Consider the following 25,882-nt stretch of genomic DNA (forward strand, 5'->3'; position numbering starts at 1 on the left):
CTTGTCGACGGGGTTTGACTCTTCAGGCTCCCTTCCCTATTGTGTTATGGGTCCCTGTGGCACATAGGAGACAAACCAACTTGTCTCACAGATTGTACCATCTGAACTGCTTTGGATTTCCGCCTGTTACCAGCAATCTGGCAAGTCTCTCCTTCTGAACATCAACACACACTTCACTAGGGCCTGAGCAACTTCATCTACTTGCTTCAGAAATATGCTGGTCTCCAAGATCAGCATAGCAGCTGACCTTTGTGGAACGCTATACACCTGATGTAGCAGCAAGGGCAGACACCAGGTTTGGTGTAGTGACACCAGGGGAGTAGTGCAGTCTGTATTTGATCAATATAGCTGATACTGTTTAGCACTGCTGTCCGTGAAGGATAGTGATTACTCCTCACTTACATGAATCTGCACCGACAATGCCCTTGAAAAGTCAGGAATTTAGATAGGCCTGCAGTAAAGATGGATCGAGGCAATGACATCGGAGCCTTTTTCTCTTTGCAGCTGCCATTGTGTGACGGGTTCACTGTTGCACAGAAACTGACCTAGCCCTGCATGCCTTTCCACATAGGCATAAGAAACGGTGGCTCATGCGTGCCAACTCTAACAGACCGGTGGTTTGGTGAGACTTCTGACAACAGTCAATTTTAGACCCATAATGCTAGCAATGAAGCATGGCTTGCTTTTATTGAAGAGTGTAGCTTTAAGTTTATGGGTAGGTGTTTATTTTGCGGTGGTGTAAGATGTTAATTGGTCCCTAGCTGTTACCTGCTCTCTACTGGAAGGATGTAAGGTCTGCTGTCCTTACAACAGTTCACATCAGTCATTCTTAATCCTGTGCATCATATAACATCATATAAGTCAGAGGAAACCGGTGAGTTTAAATTGACTTGCCTAATTTTGTCTGGAATGGGTTACAGGACACTCAGTTAACTTCAGTGAAGCTCCACTGAAAATATCCTGTGGCAGAGCAGTAACAGCATCTTAAATTACATTAGTCTCTGAAAAGGATTTTTATCCATTCAAATTATGATCCCGATTTCAAATTTTAAGGTTGTTTGTATTTGTACAGGCTGTATCAGTATCTCTTTTAGTTGGTAGTTCAGGTAAATAATTTATTTGTTCACTGTATCTGTGGTCAGTGCATTCCTGCGTTGGACTCAGCTCTTTTTACTGCTTGTATTCACACCACCTTTCTGTAGTAGGAAAGTACTGTAGAGCAGAAACATAGAATATTTAGAGTTGATGGCTTCATAGGATTTGAAAGAAAGTTTGAATGCCTGCCTGACATTAATACCGTAGGCCACCTTACATTCTTATCCAGGCATGTGCTTTCACCTCTGGTCGTGCAGATACAAAAAATTACTTTCTTGGTCCCAGAAATAGTTTGGCCCAGTAAATTTAGGTTTCCGTAGGTTGTTAGGCAAATGCCCTGCTGCTGAACCATGCTGCTGAACCATACTGCTTAATCAGTTACTGAAATAAGATTCTCAGAGAGCCATTTTAAGGGCATTAAATCAATAACAATAATTGCAACCATTTCCATTTCTCCAGTGGAGCTTGCTGAGAGTCTGTTTGGGCTGGGGCCAGATTCTTTTAGACAGGTTGGGATATCATCTTCCTTCAAACCTGGCAATCTCGCATGCTGTTTGTCAGCAAGTGCCTTGTTGTTCTGCAAGGTCAGATTTTAGATCTACTGCTGGAAAGTTTCCCCATGACACAAAGAACGTAACACTTAGGAACCAATGTGTGGTAGGCAATGTTCTGGAGACGCGAGGTTAACGAGAAGGCATTTGATTTTTTTTTTTAATACCATGTGGAGACTGTAATTGGTTGTGGGTTTGGTTGGTTTTTTTTTTTTTGCTTTTAAGTGAGACACCAGGAAGGGGAATTTGTTCTACTGTGTCCTGATAGTATGTGACCTTGTTTTACTTATGTCTTTCTACTGCTGAAGATGCTGAAAATGCAGACAAACCAATGTATTAACAGATTTCAGCAAGTCTGGTAAATGTTGCCGTTCTGTTTCTCTTTGTATTTCTTGCTTTTATTAAAAGGAAAAAAGTGCAGGTCAAAGGCTCCTTATGGGATGTTGATGCAAAGGCATTTAACGAGTTCATTGACTAGCTCTGAAAGAAAGTACATGATTCTGGAGTTCATCTTTGAAAATACGGTATTCAGAATGGAGACAATATTGCCCAGCGGATACTGCACAAAATCTGATTGAATATACACAGCTGAACATTTCATAAGATATGAATTGGGACTGTCGACAGATAGGCATTCTTCATAAAATATATATTACTCCTTGTTCTTTTAGAGCAAGCTCACAGGAATGAGGCTGAGCTCTACTTTTCCCCACCAAAACGATAAAATACACCAGTGTTAATATCTTGTGTTGCTTGCATGAAGCATGTTTTCTACCCGAACCTGATCCCCAGTTACCTTTTCTTATCTCAGAAATTCACTTTATAACTCTGCTGAATTAAACAAAATAAGAAATTATCTTTGTCCATAACAGTCTTTTACTCCCAGCTGCTTTAACAGTACTGATAGAATTACTTCATTTTTTTCCTAGCAATTAGGACTACATGACAGCTGAATATTGTAGATAATCATCCTTCAGACTTTCTTTAAAGAATAGGCAACGGAAAACAGGAAATTAAAATAGAAATTTTTGGCAGTAGCCTGGAATAAGCATTGTCCACTATGGATCTTGAGGTAGAAAATGTTGTTGATGACAGCTTGGCAAGACTTGGGGGTTTTGTTCTTTTTCCCTTGTCTGTCATCTCCTTGTATGCTTCAATTAATATAGAACAACTGGGAATTTAAAAAAAAATATTAAAAAAAAGTGTAGTGTTCAAATTAATAGATGGCTAGTTAATCTCTTAGGGTATTCTTTATTTTCACAATAACCTGATAATCTTTTCTAGAAGGTTAGCCTGATGCAGAAGCCTGTGTCAGAACAGAATAAAGAGATTGTACTTTTCATGGCATAACCTGCGTTGCTTCTCCTTTACTTCATTAGTCATTATTAAGAGGCTTGAAAATACTGTTCTGTGCCTTGAAGCTTCTTGGGAGTAAAGGGAGTTGATTATTCTTGGTGATTAGAGGTAGTATAAGAGCTGCTTGAAAAGGGGGTATTTATTTTAAACTTTTTTTAATTGATGAAATACAGTTGTTCTCTAATAGTAGTTACTGCTCTTGATTCTCACTTTCCTCAGCTTCAATCCTGCTGTCATTTTCTTTTTAACCACTAGAATGCTTTTCAGTGTAAAGGGTATAAGTGTTCCCACCTGTTTGTGTGTTGTCTTTCCACATTAGAGGTGTCTATCTCCAACAGCTCTGAGGTAGGGGAGAGTTTAGTACTTGGTGTTAATTTACCCTTCCTCCCATTTAAATTTAACTAAATTAAGTTTAAATTAAACTAAATTTAGTTGCTATTTGTTCTCAAGGTCTATTCCCCCCACTTCAGTTAAAGATGACCTTTTTTTGGTCCATCTTTTCTGCTTTGTGTTCTAAGTTGACCCTTTTTTTGCTATCTCTGCTGTTCTGCATGTCTGCCTGCTTGTGCTGCACTTCTGCAGCATTTGAAGTGGAGATTCAGTCCAAGAAATCATGCTGCCGTTTTGCCAGAAGCTGACACCAGCCATCTGGTAAAATTACAATTCGGTATCAGTAAAACCCATAATTTGGGGAAATGTACCCAAAATGACTTTTATGATTAATGGACAGGAAAGAAACCGAGACAGAGAAGTCAGTTGGGTACTCTATGAATCACTTTGAGGTTTTCAGACCAAACGTCTTAATGGCAGCGTTCTTGCTGCCAAATGCTGTTTTGCTTTTGCCTTCAGAATAGTTTGCATTAATAATGAGCAACGCTGCTTGGAAGTTATTTATGTATTGCCCTTATGATACAGCTTCACAAAGCAGCACCACACTAGGTAACAGGCTATGTGAATGGATTCATAAAGCGATTTAGCATATCGTACTGCTAAGGTCTGTAGGTTTTCCCATTCAAAATGCATCCCAGCCCCAGGGCCACATTCAGCAATGTTGAAGAAAAATTTATATTAAGGCCATTTTGGCCATACCATGCTAGCTTGTGTGATAAGCTCGGTGGTTGTGAAATAAGTTTGCACTGGAACTAGGCAGGTTTTAATCAGCAGTTCGGTAATACGTTTTGCCTGTATGTCACTATGGGAGCAGAGAGGAGGTGACAACAGCAGCTCTTGTTTGTGTATATTCCCAGGGAGAGGCAGTCAGCTAACCGTGCCTTGGTAGCTGTGCATGTGCTGCATGTTCTGCAGTTGTTGAATGAGTGTGTTAAACTAAGATGGAATATATTTCTAATTTAAGACTTAAAGTGGTGATGAATTTACTATCTTCCTAGTAAGCTATTACAGTGAGTAATTATCCTCATAGTTAATTCCATTTGGATTTTTCTCATTTCAGCATTCAGTGATTGGATCTTGCTTCTTGTCTGTTAGATAAAATCCCTGTTCGCCTAGATAGTTGAGAAGAAAGTAGTTGTTTCTGCATAGTAATCACATTGCCTGTTTACTTAAAATAAGTGTTTACTGAATGGTTGTTCTGGACACATAGCTTAACATGTGTGTTAACTCAGTAGCGTTTTCCATGATACAGTAGCACTCCAGCATAGCCTAGCCGAAGTTTACTACTAGAAAGCAAGACTAGCAGTGTCATCCTTATCGCTTCTCAGGCTCCTTTCCTATGGTTGAAGGGCCTTGAGCTGCATAAAACCATCCAAAGCAGTTGTTGTTCCGGTTGTTCCTGTTGACAATGCTGTAAAACTGACAGCGAGGACTTTTGTTATGGGGAATATAGGTGGTCTGGTTTGGGGGCAGAAAGGCACATGTAGAAAGTGGAACACAGTGCTTAGTGCTGTGGAGATTTCGGGCCAGCTTGAAAAGCTATCGCAACTACGACAGACCCACAAACCTCATTTACTTACTTTTGTGGAAGAGGGGTGAATTCAACCCCAAAGTTATCCAAACCTTAAAGTTAAGTTTTAAGGACTGCTTAGTCTCCCATTGCACTGTAAGAGGATTCGTGATCTTTTTTGTAGAGAAATTCTGTATTACATGTGTATCTATCATGAAGTAAGAGTTGGGATGATTCTGTTTGTACATTTCTAGCCTTTGCTAAGTAGGCATGCAACAGCATCTTTAAATTTGAAGGGAGTATAATAAACTGCCTGCCTATTTTTCTAATCTGAGAATTTTTCAGCCCACGTGCTTCTCAACTAATGTAACTAAAGATACACTGTTTATGTTGCTATAAGTATGATCTAATGTTTGCTTTTGGCAAGAAACTCTTCCTCGTTGGTATGCACAGAAGGCATAGTTTACATGAGACCGAAATATTAACAGAAACTTGCTGTTCTAAATCAAGCAAACAAGCATGCTTGTGCTATATTGCTAGGAATAGTAGTATAGGCTTCCTGTAGTAATCTAATTTGTGAAAAAACAGGTATTCATTAATTATACAAGGTAAGAATTTTTTATTTAGAGAGGTAAAAATTTTAATGTAGGAACCCAAATAATGGTACAGTTGTCAAAGCAGAAAGGATGAGACAATGTAATTGAAAGTTGTGTGTTTTACTTTTCTAGTGCAGAGGTCTAAAACGGACACTGCTCGATATTAAAGATTAAATGGCGGCATGAAGGATTATATGGAGGACTTGCCTGTTTTGTTTTCAATAGTTGCTGGAAAACTTGGCACCGTGTAAATAACTCAAAGCTTTTTTTTCTGCTTTCCCTTTTCTGAGGAAAAGGGGAGAAGCCTTTCATTAGTCACACATGATAGTTAACTTGTCACATTTTACAGCTTAATCCTTTTTCTTTAAAGACTTGTTAGTGAAAAGACAAACCAGCCATCTTCTATATAACAGTCATTATTAATATAACTACTAAAAATAACATGATTATTTATATGAACACAGTAAGATCAGTCATAATACTGATCTCCTCCTGCTGTGGGTTGTTGCCTTCAATTATATCTTTCAAGGAATTTAAATGATTTTATTCTAAAATATATCCATTCACTTTTCTTGATGAAAACATAACAATGCAGAATTAAAAATAAGGAATAACTTTTGTGCTTTTACTGTTGGTCTTGGCTTTCCGGGAGCTAAGAGGTGTGAGCAGGATTCTTGATAAACAGACACGAGCTCCCCTCTTCTTCAGTAACACTGCACTGGTGTTAATAACTTGTCAGTTGGGATATAGCTTTGAGGAAAAGGACTTTGAATTTTTTTTTTTTAACACAGTTTTCTTATTACTGGGTGATGGAAGATGTCAACAATTTCCTCATGGGTCACTTTTGCATTTCCCTGTTATCTCTACCCCATCCTTACCACAGTATCTTGCAGTAATTCTCATTTTCTAAAGTGTCAAATTTTAAGGTAAAAGCATAATTTGTGTAACACACTATTCACTAATTATTTGCTATTACATTTTTCTCCTTATTGAAATGAGGAAAATGCAGGCATTTTTTTAACACTTCAAATACAAGAATTAAGGTCATGAATTACTTATGGAGAAGTGTTTACAGAAAAAAAATCAGTGGTTTCCTCTCTTCCTGTTATGTGTTGATTGCTTTAATTTTGTCATCAGGTCTCTATTAATACATTTTATAGCATGATTCTCAGTGCTAGAGTGTTAAAAACTGCTACAACTTTGACTCGGATTGATTTCTACCCCTCCCACACACACACACACTTCCCCTCCCCCCCAAGAAGTCTTTCTGAGTCAATCTCTTCGGTGTAAAATTTTAGCCAGAGCAGTCCTGTTTTTGAGGAGAACACATGAGAAGGGAAGAAAAGGGCTTTTGGTTTAAAGCATTAAGACTTTACACTCCTCCTGCTGTTGCAAAGAGAATCCGTGCAATCCATTTTAGCTGTAACATATCCAGATTCTGTGTTTGTATGTGCGTGAACCCCGCAGGTGGTTGTGTTGCTGGTGAATCCCTGTGTGCCCTGCCTGTAGACAGCAAGGAAGCATGTTGCACCTTTTGCAGCTTTTCCCACTCTCTACCCATGGTCACTATCTGTGAGGGTTAAGTGAACCTTTATTGAAGAGACTGGGCTTTTACAGTGATGGCTGAAAAGAGTTTTGTTCATCCGCTTACTCATGCAATACAGCGTTATTTGTTTCTGAATAAAGAATTGACATTAAAGGTTAACGTTCTGTGATGATGTTAAATGCGCACAAATGGAGATCATGTGGAAACACTATGGAAAAAAATAAATGTAAAGAGAAGAAATGATAGATCCATAAAATGGAATAATTTATTCTTCAACACTAACAGGACAAAGACCTATTGAACAGAAAATCTTATCTTTGGTTCAGCAGTTGAGTTTTAAGGAGGGTTTGGACATCTGCAGATGGAAATCTATGTATGAATGTAGCTGAAGGTCAGAAGAATGCAATCCGAGTGCTGGACTCTTGTTTTCTTAGTGATATAAAATTCTGGATCTGTATAAAGCAATTAGACATGATCATACATATTTTATCATAATTTGAAGAATAAGTATGTTGACTGCTTGTAGCTCAACCTGTTTCTTCTAAACTTTTGCTTATGAAAGGTCTATTCATCTCTCTTCTGCCTCTGATATTTCCTTATCATGCCACTCAGCTTAAGTACTGCTAAATATATGTAAATTCTTGTGGCAGTTACTCATGTCCTAAACTACTTTTTGTATTCTCATTCTCTAGTGGGTTTTGTGTGCTATTTCATATTTTATCCTTTATTAAATACTTTACCTGTGTCTACCAAAAGAGGTAGGATTACATGATAGGTCCTCCATACCCTTTTGTCTCTACAGCCCAGAATTAAACAAAATTTTCTTTTTAATGGCTTCTGTGTGTTTGTCCCCAATAACTGATAGCAAGGGACATTGCTCTGTCGTGCTCTTACTACCCATGTATCATTATCTATTGTCGCTCATCTAAATCCCTTCAGTTTCTGCAGGGAATGGATCAGAATGGAGCAAAGTGTCTGGGACTGTAAAGTAGAACTGTGGGCCAAAAGGGATTGGGAGACTGAGGCATGGGATTAAAGAGGGAGCTGTGTTAAGAGGCAGTCCTGGGAGAAAAAAGTAAGTTTGGATGATGAAATAGGGAGAGAAGGGGTAAGGTCTGTTGAAATAGGATTGTGGGGTTAATAGAAGCAGGTGAACAGAAGGGAGAGACATCTTACGGTGGACCATATGCGGTGGGAAGACTGGAATTGTCTTTGTTCAGAAACATTTAGGAGGGGAGGTCAGGGTGTAAGGACTTGATGAAAAGCCTCAGAAGGTACATACAAAGTTGGGGCCAGATTACAGTAGGGAGGGGGATAATTAAAACTGGCTACACAAGAAGATTAGAGGCAGCTGGGCTTAATTAACTTTGCACAGGAAACTTTAATTGTGGTATTTTTTTAAATTTAATGAATACTAAATCTAGTTTTTTGTGTGCTGTCAGATTTATGTTTGACATAAGTAAGTAATTAGAGGAGCACTTTCATTTAGTGTTGGTTACTTTGACCACTTTGCACTGAATAAACAACATGAATTGATTGTTGAAGTATCTAGACAGACTGAAAAAGGGAGCAGGATAATTTCTAATCCAACAGAAAAGTTACATGTGCTGCTCCACAAAGTGTTGGCAGAGCTTTGCTGGGCAGGGTGATAGTAGACCAGGAACAGAGAATCTTTCTAGCTGCTAATTTATTCTGGAGCTTGGAGCTGTGAATAATGGAGTTGACCGAGAGATTTGGGGTGTGTATAGGTTTGGAAGTAGTTTATCATTCTTAGAAAAAGCATGCATGCTTGTAGAATGAGATGCGTTGTTAATGATGTATTTTATTTTGATGAAAAGTTATTGAAAGGTTTTAAAGTTGTATGTTAATCTTGCCTTAATCACCATTTTGTGCTGATGGAATACGGAAAGTTTGTTTATTTTCCTCTTCAGTACAACATATTCAACTCAGAATTTTATGACTCAAGGAGTCCGTTACTGTGATCAAGATTGCTGTCCTGTGTAACACAGCAAGATTATTCTCCTGTAACTTTTGTTTAAAGCTCATAATGCTAGTTTAAGTTGTGGCTTTACCTGAAGTATGTTGTCTTTGTTAAGTCCTTGCATGAGGATAATTGTCCGCTACCATAACCTATAAAAGAAGGTGGTGGACTCTTCATTTGACTTTGTATAGTTTCAGTTTCTAGTTATTGCATGTTGATTGTTTTGGCTCGTTACTTTGCTATTGTTCAAAATCTTTCGCATATACAAACTGTGTAGCCAGTAATCAGATCAATATGTTAAACATTTTCTTTAATACAGCATGTATGTTGCTTGCTCGTAGTGTTTTGCATTGTTAGCTATCACAGCCATACACAAAATATTTTTTTTTCGTAGAACATGGTCTACAATCTTATCAGTGTTAATTATGTTATTTCTATCTATCTGCTTGATGCTGCATTTAATTTTCTTTGTATGCATGTTTTTCAAATGGGCTTAAGAGGTCTTAGGTGGCTGGCAGTGCTGGTGCATACCCATGGTGAGGTGCATTTGCACTTGGTGTGTTAGTCTGGATTTGGATCAAGAGCGCACTTTTAAAGTGTAACTCCTGATTGTTCACACCTGCTCCCCAAGAGAATGAGTTAAAGCACAGCTATCCCAGAGCACCTTCTGGGTGAAACTAAACCAGAAGATGTGCTCCAGCTGTGAGGGTCAGTTTAGGCCCTGGGGGTCAGAGCTGGTCTGGAAGTAAGAGCCCTCCCCAGAGCCCATATCCTGTGGGTGCTGAGTCTCAGCTTTGCACGTTTGCCCCTGCTGCACTGCACTGCACTGCACTGCTTGCCAATGTAGACCTAGCTTTACGTTACCAACATGCCAGGGTCAACCTTGGGCAACGTGTGCTTGTAAGGATTTTGTTTTTCTTTCAGAAGGTGGATTGGGATGTTGAAATGAAATCATAGGAGGTCCTTAGCTTGGGTGGGATGTTCCTTTTTTACATTCTATTTACCTCAATTATAATTCAGTATTACTCAGTTTAATATATCTCACCTTTTTTACTGGGTTATTTATATTAATGTTAGGCAGGATTTAATCAAATATCTACAGAAGTTTTTGTGTTAGTCCAATTGTCTTTGTCTACCAAATCTGTAATCTCAAAAAGATTTGTTCTAGGAGCGTCCACTGCCCATAAACCATGTTGTGACTGTAAATATTTTGTCTTTTCACTAACTGCTGTCCTGATCAGTATTAGCATGACTTAGGTTAGTATCCATGTCAGTCTAACTCGCTAATGTCAAAGTTAATTCTTTAAAACCTTTCCAAGTTCTGCTATACTTTGTTAAGAAAACAACACACCCCTCACCCCCACCTCTCTGCCACTCACCTCATTCCCTTTTTTTTTCTTTACAGTTTCAAGTGATAAAAAAGGAATAATAAAAAATAGCAGTACTGATAGAGATTTCCTGATTTTCCCATGGTTTTATGTTTTTATAGGTTAAAAATGTTTAACAACTTTTGTATCAGGATTCCTTGTATTTTGCTTTTCCGTAGGACCTGCTGCAAGTGTTATGAAACTTCCAGGGAGTTGCCAAGTTAGACTTGTTGACCAAGTTTAATGAGTTTTGCATGTTTATGCAAAGCGTTGCCACTGCACTGCAATGTTTTGGTGTCTGTCTAAAAAAATCTCTTTGTGGTCTGAGGTGGGTAGGAAAGCAACAGCTTTCCTCTATGGATCTGCTGGAGTTTAGCTGATTTGAGTCATTTTGGGCTCTGAGAGTATAAATGAAGGAGGCACTGTACTAGCTGAAAACAGCATTTTAGTTCTCTGGTAGTTGATTTGTAGATACACTTCTTCCTTCAAAAAAATAATCCTGTCTTATTCTGTATCTGCCTTATATATGGAAATGATTGTATCTTGCGTATTAGCTGACGGTAGTTAATTCTGAAGGCACTTAAGTGACAGAAGGCAGCTTTAATGTTTCAAATCTCTCAGATAATGTACATCCATCTGTTCTTTAGCAAATGCATCACCTCTTTGCACACTGATGATTTCTGATGTAGCACTGCTTGTAATTAAATTTTGATAATGCATTTTACAGGCTTCTGGAAAAACCAAGTTGAGTTTATTCGTGCAAATACAGAGTAAAACTGAAATCACTTATGACTAAAGCTAATGTTGTGAATTGACTACAAAAATGTAGGAATAATTAAAAATATATAATAGTACTAGTGTGTGTTCATTTTTTTAATTGGCTGGAATTTCATTTGGGTATATTAACAGTAACATTAGTGTTATTTTTGTTACTTAAGCATTTAGCAGAATCATGCATTTTATTACTTAAGTATTTAAATGCTGACCTTTCATGTTGGTTGCTTATAGATACAAATTGAAAGTGTGTATTAAATTATGGAAACAAATGCTGCATTTGCAGTTTTATCAAGTAAGTCCTAAACCAATAATTGATGCATATATTTGAAATTATGCTGTTGATACTGGAAAAATGTGATGAAAACTTGTAAGCTTCATTCATGGCTATTTAGAGAATCATTTGTGGTAGAAGTTAAAATTGGTAGATTGTGAAGATGTAAATCTCTTGTGTGGTTTGTTGTTTGTTTTTTTTTTTTTAATTACTGATTTTTACATGATTTAATGCTTCAAAAAATCTGAATCTTTTCTCTTTTTGTGAGAAGACAAGATGTCGTGTTGTCATGTTCATAATGCCCAAACTATGTAGCAAACCTGATAAATAGGTTGTACTAAGCTCAGATTATATATGAAACAAAATTTGACATTTGATGAAATGGAGTTATTAAACATCACTCCAATATGGTAAGGTTTCCAGGCTTTGAGGAAAAATGTTAAGTAAAACCATTTTTCTTAGAGTGCACTCTTCATGGCATCTTTCTCAAGTGCTACTTACTATATATAGAAAATTAAACACATTCACTTTTGATGGCCCTTGCACTCAAGGTTGGAGTCATTAGCTTCTGGTTTGGGTCATGTGCGCCCCAGTGCCCTAATGCTTTTTTCCACTGGTCAGGAGTCAGCACAGGCTCTGCTTGCTTCCATCATGTCCTTGACATGTGGAGCTTAATTGTCTTTTAGTCTTAGCTTCTCATTCCCTGATTGGAGCTAATTTGCTAGTGGACACTTTCTTCAGAACACATATTTCAGCTTTTGAGCTGATAAGGTTTTTTTTGAGGGCAATTGTCATCTGGGTAGGTATGTGGAAACTTGAGAACCGCATCTTTGGGGTTTAAGTAATGTTTCCCTGAGGAAGAGGGGACAAGTGTGCAGAATCCCATCTATGAATCCTTCTCAATGCAAGACTTGAAAAACATCTGTAAATGTGTTTCTGTGGCTTTTATGGTACAACACAATGAAAATTACCTTAGCGCTATGATTTCTGGTACTTTCTTCCCTCCTCACGAATAAGTTGAATGTTTTTATAGATGTCATGGAGCAAAGTTGGGGTTTATCTGTTCCACACCTCCATCATCCAAGGCTCTGGTTTTCTTGTTTTGAAATTTTTTTTAATGATAAGAGATAGAGGACTTTCTAAAAAGAACAAAAAAAGGGGGGGGGGAGGTTGCGAGAGGTTAGGACAATATCTTTCTGTACTAAAGTACTCATGGAAACTTATATCCTTCACTGCTCCTACTTGAAGGAGACTCAGCAGTCATGCTCCCTTACAGTATTGTATTGTGCTTTCTGAATCTCTCTCTGACAGTGTAGTCTGCTGAGTGTGTGGTGTGGTCTATGGACACCCGAGGACAGTGGTTCTATACACGATGAAAAAGCTAGTTATTTTCTCTTTGCACACATTTTCATGTGCAGCCTGTGAAGCTGACTACTTGTTGAGTTCATGTCTGACTTCACCTACTCAACACATCACTTGAATCTAGGGGAACTGGAGTCAGGATGTGCCAGCCTGAAAGGTTGTGTAGCTGGCAATCTAATACCAAAATTAAGGTCTTAGCTAGACTGTGTTATATCCCTCAGTTCTTGTATATTGCTTGCACACACATGTATAGCCAAATGTGTGGATAATTTGGAAATTGCATTAGTATTTTTCAATTTCAACTAATATGCACCTAAATGTGGCAATTTTTTAACTTCTCAGAGTCTCATTTAACAATTCTTGTAGCTTCTTAGAGTTTGGAGAACTTTACTGCTAACAGTGAGTTTTGCCAGGCGAGGTATGTGCCATTTCTGGACTGCGTGGGCTGCCTAGTGGTGTCTGCTTTTGACCACTGGGTATCTCTGTGGCCCATTTAAGACTTGGAAGTAATAAGGCTATATTCTATAGTGGGTGTTCTCTTTCTCATTTATCTAAAAGGAAATCATAGTAACAAGGAACGAAATTTTCAATTATACCTGAAAATATGCCTGCTCTGAAGGCATAAGACCAAAAGCAATTAATAATTTGTGAGTAATATATAGTCTGTAATCAAAGGAGAGGGAAAATATAATGCCATTCAAAAATTATCTTTGTCCAATTTTTAGCAAGTAATATCGCATACTTGGATCTTCTGTTAATGTGAACGTTAATGGTTCTTGTGGATTCTCTAGGAGGGCAAGTAGTTCTTCTGAATTTTGCAGAATCTGGTGCTTACAGAGATCATGATCAGATTGTTTGATAGAAGAAATAACTCTCTTGCTGCAAAGTTGTCTGCAGTCTGTGTTTTTCAAGTTGTGTGTCAAGTAGAAATTGTTCCTTGTTTCTTGGAATTTGAAGTTGTCAGGAGTAATGAAATACAATGAAATAAGTTTTTAATGCTTTATCTAATTTTTAAAAAAAAGTAACTTTTGTAATTTCCCACTTTTTCTTTTTTTGTCTCCGTAGAATGTGAAAGCATTTGCATCTTCAGATAGCCTAGCCAAGGTCCAAGAAGTAGCAAGCTGGCTTTTGGAAATGAATCAGGAACTGCTCTCTGTGGGCAGCAAGAGGCGACGAACTGGTGGATCTCTTCGAGGTAATGCTTCCTCAAGCCAAGTAGATGAGGAGCAGATGAATCGGGTCGTAGAAGAGGAGGAGCAGCAGCAAAGACGACAACAAGAGGAGCAGCACATTGGGAGGAATGGGGAGATAGGAGGAGAAGAACCTGGATTTGATGACAGGCATGAGTCTCAGCAGGAACAGTTAGAAGAAAATAACAATAGACTTATTACAGTGGATGAAGGATCCACTTGTAACCAAGAGGAAGAAGGTGATGAACATGCTGGTGATCAAGAGGAGGAGGTGGAAGAGGAGGAGGAAATGGACCAGGAGAGTGATGATTTCGATCAGTCTGATGACAGCAGTAGAGAAGATGAACATGCTAGCAGTAACAGCGTCACAAATTCCAATAGCCTCATGGACTTGCCCATTCACCAGTCATCGCCATTCTACGTAAAGACAAAGGTGAGAAACTATATTTTTTGGTGTTCTTAATCCTCGTTAACTCTGGATTTTGGAAAATAATTTGCATGTTTAACTTTAGTTTAAGTTTTACAATGAGGCAAAGATTTTACTTCCTAAAGAGCTCATTATGAAGAATTTATGCAGTCCACAAAAACTATACTGTTTTAACTGTTGATAATCAAATTATTTGCATGCATTTGACATGAGCAAATACTCCTATATATTTTAAGAAATAGAGCTCTGATGACTGTTCAAAAGATCAAGGTGTTTCTTTATAAATATTTTTACATACTAACTCATACACTTAATAAGACCCTCCTGGCATTATTTATGATATTTTCCTTCTCAAAGCAGGCAAGAAGGAAGGTAAGCAATTGTGCATATATGGTGTTCTCTGAGAATATCTAGTTCATTTAGATGAAAACATTGTAATCAAAAAATAGGGTGGAATATTATGGAAACATCAAGTTCTTCCTTCTGGCCAGGTTATAGCGAGTTCATTGACACAATATAGGTTAAAAAAAAGTGTGTTAGCCAGTCATTCAGTTACAAAGTCATTACATAATGGTGTATGGTATCCTGCTTGTGAGGACCTTGTAAATTGTGTGCAATGATTGTTGAGAACTTCTGATTTGCGATAAGAATTTGGAAATAAATATGCGTATTTTTATTGCTACTTATATCACCTAACATTTTAGATTTTAAAAAAATGGGTTTGGAGTATTAGCTCTAGTGTACATTAGTAGTTCACCATATTTTCAAAATTCTTCAGGAAGGAGGAATTCTGTTAACTCTTAGCAGCAGCAAAAACTGAAAGAATAATGAAAGCGGTGATACTAACTAATAAAAAAGAGGAGCAGGCAAGTGTTCTTGAGGAAGAAATGTTGTTCCTAAGCCTATGTACCAATTTATTTTTCTTAATCATTAATTGGTAATAGAACACCTAGCCTCCTCTCGCCTTTCAAAAACCAAAATCTCCTCAAATTTTTACAACGTACTTTACAAAAAAACAAACCACCCTGATGTAAAACAAAACAAACCCACAAAAATGCAGTTAACATAAGTTAACAGGATTCTCTATGTGTTTGAGTATGAACATGAATGTATAGAGATGGAGAATCAGTTTTGAAGATGCACTAGAACAGGTGAATAGGATGAACATTTGCTTCTGGAAGCTGCAGCAATATGTTTTTGGTAATGGCGATTAGTATGTAGTTCAATTGTGTGTTTAAAGTATCTCAACTAACATCTTCGATTTTTGAAAAGTCATAATGTTTTCACATGAGTTTTTAGTAAATGATATAATTTTCTATAGATAATTCTACTCTTCAAGGTACTGAAGTATATACTTTCTAATTTGGAGTGAAATACTGTCATATTTCATGTCATTCAATTGGCTTTTTACAACTCAAATTCTTGGTTTTATTGCAATACTTTGGTTTTCCCAGATTTAGTATGACTTACTGAGTATCGTATAACAACTTGCATCCAGTATGGACTTGATATTTAATGTAGGAAATGCTTACACTCAAAAAAATATTTTTAAGTCTCTGAATCGGAAACTTTTTGAAGTGCTTTGTAAATAACCATACTCAAATTATATACAGACAGAGCAGAGCATAGTTTTCAGTGGTGGTCAGTTCTGAAGCTTTTTTATCATCTCAATAATGAATGCAGGTTTTTTCTTTCCTTTTTAAAGGCGTATTTGACATAAACTGAAACAAGCTGGTTTAGCCTGAAGGAAGTTGTCTGAAAGATTTTTGTATAGATGCACAGTTTCTGTGTGGTGTGATAGTTGCTTTGCGTATTGTTTCCGTGCAGTGCTGGCCATTTTCCTCTGTGCTCTGTCCCCAGGCTGTGCTCCTGCATGAACTCTTGGTGAGCTAGGTAGCGAACTGTATTTGGGAATTGTTCTTGATGCATGGTGCAACTCTATTTTAGGTAGTTTTAACTGTATACCTGAAGGATCAGCACAGGTTAGAAAGCTGCTTGAGCTGGCACTACTCTAGGTCGTGGTTACACAGTAAGACTGACATAATGCAACATTAATGTGCCAATTCATTAATAAACCAGCATTTAACTGTACGATCATATTCTGTGTTAAGAAATGATATAGAAATATAGCTGTGCTGGAGCATGAATGAATTACCAGAGTAAAAATAAACATGACTAATTAATATGCTGCTTTTGAGAAGAAAAAGGAGTGTTTGTAGACTCATCAGCTGTATTTACAAGTGATTTCTGGTTCTACCTGTTGAAGATAGATGCATCCTAGGAGACTCGGACATGATGGACTTATTTTTAGCTTTTCAAATATGCTTCTCAGCATTTGTAGTCTAGTACAGTTCTCCTCATAACTCTGGCTGAATTACCTGCTCCCTTGCTGTATGCTGTACTCCTCTGAAACTTGCTTTGCGCCACCAAGTATCGGCTGTGATGGCTGAATCCGCTACTTACTGTTTATGTATCAGGTGTAAACCTGGCTCCTCAGAAGCATGCATTCCTCATCCAACACAGTTGCTAGTTTGGTCTCGTTGTGCGTAGCAATATTGGCAACACACGGTTGTCATCACTACCAAATACCAAGAGATAATCGTGAGACTGAATAAAATAGCAACTGCTACTGCTGTACGTGTCATTGTGCAGCTCATCTCAACTTTTTGATATCTCCGTTCTTTGTCCTTCTACTTTTTATCCTTTCTTCATAAACTACTGAATAAAGTCTCTTTCTAATCTGACTTTTTTTTTGCTTATTGGCCTGCGGGATCCTGTGTGGTTAAGGAAGGAAATGGCAAGGTTCCCACATAACACCACAATGTATCCTGCTTGCATTTGCCGCCTGTCACCTGACTTCCACTTGACAGCAGCAAGCTCGCTGTGTTCTACCTGGTAAACTTCACCAGAAGCATAAAACCCACTTATTTATATATAAATACATTTTATAGCTATTCATGTTTTAGCTAATGTTTATATAATATATATAAAATTCTATAAAAATATTTGCCTCATACTACTGCTCCGTGCAAATAACTGAGATAATTGTTGCCGTAATGTTGTGAAAATGTTATGACTAAAGGGTGTGTGCACTTGAAATGAGAAGGCTGGTGGTTCAGGAGAGTCTTCATTGCACTCACCAGCAACACCCAGGAATCCGGAGGGGTCCTTGTGGTTACCTGTTACGATTTCCTGCATAAAATGTTAGGCTGCTCTATATTGACTTCTGTGCAAGCTAAAGCATATTTGTAGAAAAATTTCACCATTTGAAAACAGGAAACAGTCCAGCAAGGCAAATCTCTCTCAAGCTTAGGTTAATAGTTTATCATCATCAGTGTTTAAACTTCTGTGCCTTTACTCTACTCTGCCTTCTTCCTGTTATCTGTCCTTTTTTTGACCATTACAATTAATTATTTTTGTATTGTACTGAAGAGCTGTTTAACAAGTGAGGTTTTTTCCCGCAAACATAAAGCAATCAAGTTCACTCCTGAAAGGTCTCTTAAATGTAAATAATAAGGACACTGTGTCCATTGGGCATATTTTCCTGTTTTTTGTTCTCGTTATGATACTTCCCTGAACACTCTGATTTTTGAACATCCATCTTGAATCGTAGATATCAGAACTGAGATTAAAACTCCAGTAGCAACTGCGCCAATGACAATTAAAATTTGTTCATGCTATATATTTACCTGTTTATATAACAAATGATTCTGTTAACACTTTTGACTGCAGCATTGCATTGGGATTTCATGTTCAACTGATTTGTCTAACATGATGCAAGCCTTTTTCAGAGAGCCTTCTGTCAGTAAGTATGGCCCATGTCCTTTCTACCTAGAGATAAGAATTGATGCTTGGTTGTATTAAAGTGGCTATTTTCTTCTCATATCTAGTGTACCTCATCAGATCCTTTACTGTTTGTTAATTTTTACTCCAATTGATCTGTGTCCTATCAAATGTTGTCATGTCTGTTATATAAAAATATTAAATAGCACAGGAGAGCAAAGTAAATAATATGTGCAGGACTTACAGAAACACGTGCTTGATGCCGATTCTTCGCTGATTGCATCGTATTTGTGGCATCCATTTCCAGTGCCTTGTGATGACTTTGTATTACTTGAGTTCCTTAGGAATGGTCATGTAACAACCACAACGTAAGCAAACAAATACATTTACAGTGCATTACGTATTTCATAACGACTGCCCTTAAATGCTTTTATCCCTCAGTACACGTGGCATTCTGTAGAACTGCAAGGACAAGAACGTATTACTGGTAGTCACCGTCACTGGGAAATAGCTCATGTAAATTAACTTTCTTGCTTATTTTAGATTTAAATTGTTTGTCTACTTGTGTTCATACTCTTGAAATTGTAGTATTAGCAAATATATCATGCTAGCAATATTTTATCTTTATCAAAACTGGTGTTTATTACATAGGTGATAACCAGCATGTTTTTACGGAAAAATTGGCATCAACGCTGTTAATCCTGTTCTATGTCAACCATTGCATTATTTTCTCTTAGACTGACACCTGGGTTTCAGCCTATGGTTATCCACGTTGTACTGTTTCCTTTTCTAATTTTTTTCCTATATGTCGTTAGGTTTATTTGAGATTTCTGAAATATTTTGATTGTTCTAATTCTTAAAAATAATTTTGATCATATTATATATCACCTTTAACTCATTCCATTTTTTTGTGTGTCTTTTATTTCTTAACTATTTCTACTACTCCCAGTTTCATAGTTTTTAAATATTAATGACTGTCCTCTTCAGTATACTTAAATCTTTTGGTTTTGATTGAGGCTTTCAGTTTCCATCAAGATGAGTTGTTTTTCTTTAACTGCTGTGAACTTTTCTTATTTGGAGGAGTATTGGCTTATTGATTATCTTAGAAATTATTTCTAAACAGTTAAAATAATTTACAGGTCTATTCAGCTTTGGTTTGGATTTGACGTATTTTGTGGAAGGGGGGAAAAAGTCATGATCATTTATACCCAAGCTACCATGACTTTAACTTTGTTCTATTAGTTTTTCTTTATCTAAAATTCTGCATTATATAATACTTTTAATATTAAATTTGCCTAATTTTGAAGCCACCTCAGTTAGGAAACAATCACTCAAAAATAAAAAAATTTAAAAAATTAAACCCATGAATTCCTGAGAAGTGTTAGCTGCATTCATTCCAGCAAATATTGTCACAGATTTCTGTGATTAAGCAAAACAACTACTTCATATCAGACTAGCAGGTGTGAGATCTCCAGAGGCAGATATATACATGCTCTAGGTCAAATTGTGGTATCAAGGCATGTTTTCCTTCTTATTCCTGCCTGCATGCTTGAAGTTGGTCTCTGGCAAAAGAGGAAAACACTCTGAAGATTTTACAGAAACCAGAAGATGCAATTTACTGTGTCCATGGCAAAAAGTTGTATTGTACGTGTAGGAACCAGTTGTTGGTGGATAGGCAAATGGCAGCCCTCTTTCATCTTAAAGTATGCCTCTCACTTTAGGCAGATGCCATCTTGAGTTTTCATATAATTTCTTCTTTTTATGCCACGCCCTCCCATTCGAGGTGGGATGCCGGGAGCCATTTCATATTTTTCCACAAATTGTGTTTTGAGGGGAGAATACACCAGAAGGCACTGAAGGTATTTTCATAGTGAAGTGAAGGTCTCCTTTCCTCTATACTCAGACATGGATAAATCTCACATTCCTTGGTTTTGGTTTGGTGTGTTTGTCATGGTTTAACCCCAGCCAGCAACTAAGCCCCACACAGCCGCTCGCTCACTCCCCCCCAGTGGGATGGGGGAGACAATGGGAAGGGTAAAAGTGAGAAAACTCGTGGGTTGGGATAAAGACAGTTTAATAGGGAAAGCAAAAGCTGCACACACAAGCACAGCAAAGCAAGGAATTCATTCACTCCTTCCCATGGGCAGGCAGGTGTTCAGCCATCTCCAGGAAAGCAGGGCTCCATCACACATAACGGTTACTTGGGAAGACAAACGCCATCACTCCAAACGTCCCCCCCTTCCTTCTTCTCCCCCCAGCTCTGTATGCTGAGCATGACACCATATGGTGCGGGATATCCCTTTGGTCAGTTGGGGTCAGCTGTCCCAGCCGTGTCCCCTCCCAGCTTCTTGTGCCCCCCCAGCCTCCTCGCTGGTGGGGTGGGGTGAGGAGCAGAAGAGGCCTTGACTCTGTGTCAGCACTGCTCAGCAGGAACTAAAACATCCCTGAGTTATCAACACTGTTTCCAGCACAAATCCAAAGCATAGCCCCACACTAGCTACTGTGAAGAAAATTAACTCCATCCCAGCCAAAACCAGCATAAACCACAAGGATATAAAGGATTGATTTTTCAGTGATTTTTGGCTTTGTATGGAAGGATAGCATTAATTTTTAAAACTAAAGAAAACTGAAGATTGCACTGGGCAGTTTGTGCATATGTGAAGGGAAAAAGGACTCCTGTATGAAAGTCTGCAGCTATTGTCAGAATGTTAATAGCCTAAAAGCTTTGTAGGGATAGGGGGAAATAAAGGATGATTAGAGAAATGCTGATCCTTGGAAGTAGTGTTTTGTTTTGTGTACAGGCAGTATATGCAGTTGAGAGAAGGTTGGAATATTGTGTGTAGGTGGGATGGTTTTGTACCAGCGTATGTTAATATTTTTCTCCTTTTCTGAGCAGCAGAGGGGGCTGTTATTGCTTTGCTCCAGCCCTACAGAGACTTGTGCAGTGTTCCTTGGCAAAGCTTTTTCCTGCTCTTGCAGCTAAAAACTTGAAGCATGTTTTTTAAGTCTAGGGAATAAATACAACTGGAACAGAAGGACTCAGTATTTTTTATTTGTGAAGAAATCTGTTTCCAGTATATAAAATGATGTACGAATATTTCCTTTAAAAAATAAGTGTAAACATTTTCAGATGGCCTGTGTGATAAGAATGCAATATATAGTTCTCTGCTCTGATTGCGCAGGGGAAAGAGAAAAACTTTATACTACAAAAAGAGATTTCTTTTTAATCTTTATTTTTTGCAGGGATCACACATAGGGTATGTAGATTGTTCATGCCTTTCATCTCCTTAGTTGTCTAACAGTTAATGCTTTAAAGAGTTTTAAACTAAGTAATAATTCAGCTAAAGCTGTGGCAAAAAGGATACACGTTAAGAATCGCTCTGATTGTAAAAAAAAAAAAAAAGTACATTGGTAATTTTTTTTCCCCCCTCTTGCTTCTCCCTGGGATTCTCCTTTTAATTAAAGCTTCTTTTACATCACTCTCTTTAAAAGCTTAGGAACTGGGAAATTTTCTCCTCCCTTGGTTATTCTGAACTGCAGCACTAAAATACAATGAGTTAAGATAAGTAAATGACTTAGGATAAACAATAAATGGTCTTTACAACTGTCAGTCAGGATTACTTTTCCATTACCATGACAGTTTAGTTATTTTGGAGCAAGTTCTGCTGTTTTAAAAAAGCGATTTTTGTTTTGCTCTTCTGATACAGAGCCTTATTTTTATCTTGGACTGTAATAGGATTGGAAATATTCATACTCTGAGATTTATATCAATCAACACTTTTAACCTTTGACTTCTTTCTCATTTATATACTGCAGAGTTTACTTGGTTGTGATTCCAAGCATGCAGGATCATTTGGAAAGGCTATGCAACTGTCATTAAGATGTAGTTTGTTAAATATTAAAGCTTCCATGGAAGGAATGCAGATTCTCAGTTTCTCTGCAGATAGCAAGGTTCTTCCTCATCTGTACTAACCTGCAGCATGCTTCTTTACTACAGATATCAACACTTCTTTTGAAAAGTACTTCTCACTTGCTCTGCTTTTACTTGACTGTGTTAAGTAATGGCTTCATATGCTGCCCAAGGCTTGCAGAGGTTTAGCTATACTTTTGCCTTTTGTGAGTAGAATTGCTCCTACGCTTTCACTTGCAGGTAAAACTGGTGTTAAATAATTGCTGCTCTGCTAATTTTCCCTGCTCTGTAAGTGGATCATGAAGCTTGCTAATTGATATGTGGGCTCTGCTTGTAGTAATGTGGTTATCCCTGATATAGTTTGTGGCTTATCTAAGAACTTGGCTATCTAGTTCAGCTTTCTCATGCAAAGTTCTTGAAATACCTAGTAATTAAATTTAACTGTTATGTTAAAATGTCACTGCAGTCAAAGGACAGGAATTTTTTTCTATAATAAATTCTGGTTTTTCTTTCCCTTAATGAAGGGTGTCTTACCTCTTTTGAATATGACTTTTACAAATATTACTACACAATTAAATGACAACGCTAATGTATAATTTGTGAAGTAAGTAATTGTGTATAGAAAGGAAAGTCAAGAATCTCAGTGCCTGGGAAGGAAGAAAAGTAGTTCAACAGAAAACATTGATGCTGACAGTTTGGGTCACAGTCAATCTTGACTACAAGATTGCATTTAATAAGTAGATTTTCATTGTTTTGGGTTTTTTTCCCTTCATTACAGAAAGATGCTTGGTTCTTGATGTGGAAAGAGGTAGTGCTGATTTAGTTTCTCATTTAGTTTCCCGTTACAGAGATTGCTTACCTAGACTAAGGACCTAGCTGAGTAAGGCACAAGCAGTTTTCTGCTTCTGTGCCAATAATTGAGGTCAGTCTTTCAACTCCAGTCAAGGGATTTACCTCAACTAGCCACACTGGAAAATAAACCTACAGAGCTTTTGATTGTGCCAGATTTGTCTGTGCAGGTATCTGACTGAATGTACAATTGCACCTTCTTTGTAGTGAAGCCTGCATCTCAGAGTGTATACCTTCCTTATTTCCTGGTGGTTCTTACCAGACATGTCCAGTAGTTTCTCCTGAACATACATACACTTCTTTTGTAGCCCTGTTGGTTGGTTCTTCACAGGCATATTTCCAGCAGTTCCCTAAAGCAGAAAAGATGCCAGCCACCTTTTGGGAGGTAGGGAAATGGCCTCTTGGTTCAGACTTGCTCAGAATTGATGCATTGCCACAAGGTTTTATTGACTTGAATTGTCTTTTAGTTGCTTGGCCTATGCAGAGCTCCTTAAAGGTAAATATTGGAAAGGAACTTGCCTGCGTTACTCAAACTGCCATATCAGTTTGCATTGTGTAGAATAAATTAAATTGCTACCTTCAGGATAACTACTTGAAGCAGTGTCTTGTAGTTGCACACTTTTTCATAGGCTTTGCAATCAGTGTCAGGCACCTACATGGTTTTTGCTCTGCATCTTTATTCTCAAAATGAAAATGAGCTTTTTTTTTTTTTAAGAAAAAAATAATTGCAGTAATACCATTTCAACTCACCAATTATATGGCAACGATATTATGAAGTAGAAATAATGAAAATGTGCTTGAGAATACTTTCAGTATGCTTACTCTGTTGGGATACATGGGTTGTCTAACAAATACATTTGGGAGCTCTGCCCCACTTAGATATGCCATTTGTTCCTTATGTTGTTCTTGACTATGTGGCAGGTGCTGCTGCCTGATGTGATTGCTAGCCCAAATATCTCCAGTCTGTAGTGATACAGCTGTATTTACTGAGCATTTTATCAGGGGATGCTGTTGCTCTGAGTGTCAGTTTTAAGCTTCTTTACCTTTTGGGTCTTAACTGAAGTTGATATTACTGGTTATGAAACTTGATGCAAATGGTGAATCGAAGTGTGAAGAAAGTAAAACTTTTGCTGGTGAGTTAGTTTTCAGTTTTGTTGACACCCCCCCCCTTCCCATACGGATGGTGTTAAATATTCTTTTGGCTATGAATTTGAAGTCTATGTTTAAAAATATAAGTTATGATCAGTACATTTCTTGTATTCACTGATGTTTTATACTTATAAAATTACGAGATCTGAAATTAGCTTAGAGGGCCAGAGGAACAGAAGGTGATCTGAGGACCAGAGTTACATTTAACAGCTGCTGCGGGAGTAACATTTTTTCCTGATGCATTTCTCACTGACTGTAATCTGCAAAATAGCAGTATGTCCTTTATTTCTGTAGGAGACTTTTCATTATCTGCAGAACATGTTGCTATTCATCAAACTGTGCACAGTAAAGTAATTTACATATCTTTACAAATTCTTGAGTATAAGGAGGAAAACTAGACAATGTCAATTTCTATGCTAGTTTAATCATTTCTGAACAGGCAGAATGCTTAAAACCGAAATTTCCAAGCTGTCTCAGCAGAATGTTTGAACAGCCAGCATCTAATGTCTATTGACAAAGGATGATTTTTGACACATGAACTGTTTTTCTTTGGCAGTATATGGTGTCTGATCTGTGCATGAAGCTAAGCTTGTGTAGTAATGCTATAACGTGCATTTTGTGTAGATTAATCTGCCGTTACGGTTTGTTTAGGTTGTGTGTAAATGTTTTACAGTTTTCTTTGTTGGTGAAATTTTTATTAGAAAAATCCCTATAAAACCTAGAACCAGTGTTTCTATAAACTGTTCTCTTTGTTGCAAGCATCTTCTCCCTTCTTGTCCATAGCGTGGTTAATGAAAACACTGTCTAAACTTCAACTTCATGTAAATTGTGCTAGAGTTCTGCCCATTCTCTCCTGGCCAAACAAGTTCATGACTTGAATTACTGTAACATGTGCGTTACGTTAAAAAAAATCTCTATAAAACTTTGTATGCATTGACTCTCTGTAGTACAACTTATGATGTAATGTTACTTATACTTAATTGGTATTGAGATTTTAAAGGTGAAAGTCATGAGTTCTTGTGCACAGATGGGTATCTCTATAATAACCACTGAAATACAAGTGGAAAACATTGCTGTTGGGCATCTCTTCTGTTCGTACTTCTCTCTTATTTCTCCTTTCTCCTCTTCTTGCTAATTTTAAATCTTGTTTCTTTAGTTTGTAACAACAAGAATTGGGAAGAGGGAGAGGATCCGAGAAGGACACAATTACTAAGGAAGTGCAGAGATTTCTATCCCAAGTCAAGGTGGTCCAAACCAACTATGTCTTTATAGAACCTTACTTCTTTTTATGTTTGTTCTTATTAAAAGCTGATGGTTTCTAGTGACTTTACTATCTGACCATATATCGCATAATATGAAAGGAACAAATTGTGAATTTTAGTAATATTCAGTGTAATTCAATCTTGGGAGACAGTGGCTATGCTTCTCAGCTGTGTCATGAAATATTACTCTGTTAATGCTTATTAAATTTTAATACATTTGTTCAATCCCTGGTGCCTCTGCTGAAGTGGAAAATGTACCTACTGCCACCACAGATTGCCAGCAGGGATAAATTCCACCTTATTCATCATCAGAAGTCATTACTACTTTTAAGTAAAGTATGAGCAACGTTTCCTGTAAGTGCAAATCACATTCTTATTCTTATGTCATCCAGCCACTGGTTATCTGTGTTTGGAATTGGGCAGGAGACCCTTTGTTCTTCTCATTTGAATTATGGAGTGTCCCTTAAGGATGCCAGCTACCATGATCATTATTGACCAAACATATTGAGT

General features: G+C 37.5%; 1 protein-coding gene across 12 annotated transcripts in view; it reads left to right on the forward strand.

Annotated features, from left to right (window-relative positions):
- FBXW7 (F-box and WD repeat domain containing 7) overlaps positions 1–25,882 on the forward strand; it is a 196,065-nt gene that overhangs the window by 76,393 nt on the left and 93,790 nt on the right. For 8 of the 12 annotated variants that reach the window (XM_072861852.1, XM_072861851.1, XM_072861848.1 and 5 more), the window contains one exon: positions 13,868–14,425. In XM_072861852.1, coding sequence (XP_072717953.1) covers positions 13,937–14,425 — 489 coding nt within the window. In that variant the 5' untranslated portion in view covers positions 13,868–13,936. Of the gene's footprint in view, positions 1–13,867; positions 14,426–18,151; positions 18,939–25,618; positions 25,727–25,882 lie in introns of those variants that run through there. The other 4 variants (XM_072861856.1, XM_072861859.1, XM_072861857.1 and 1 more) reach the window with 3 other exon arrangements.

Source organism: Ciconia boyciana, chromosome 5, assembly GCF_034638445.1.
Source record: "Ciconia boyciana chromosome 5, ASM3463844v1, whole genome shotgun sequence".
Taxonomy (NCBI): Eukaryota; Metazoa; Chordata; class Aves; order Ciconiiformes; family Ciconiidae; genus Ciconia; species Ciconia boyciana.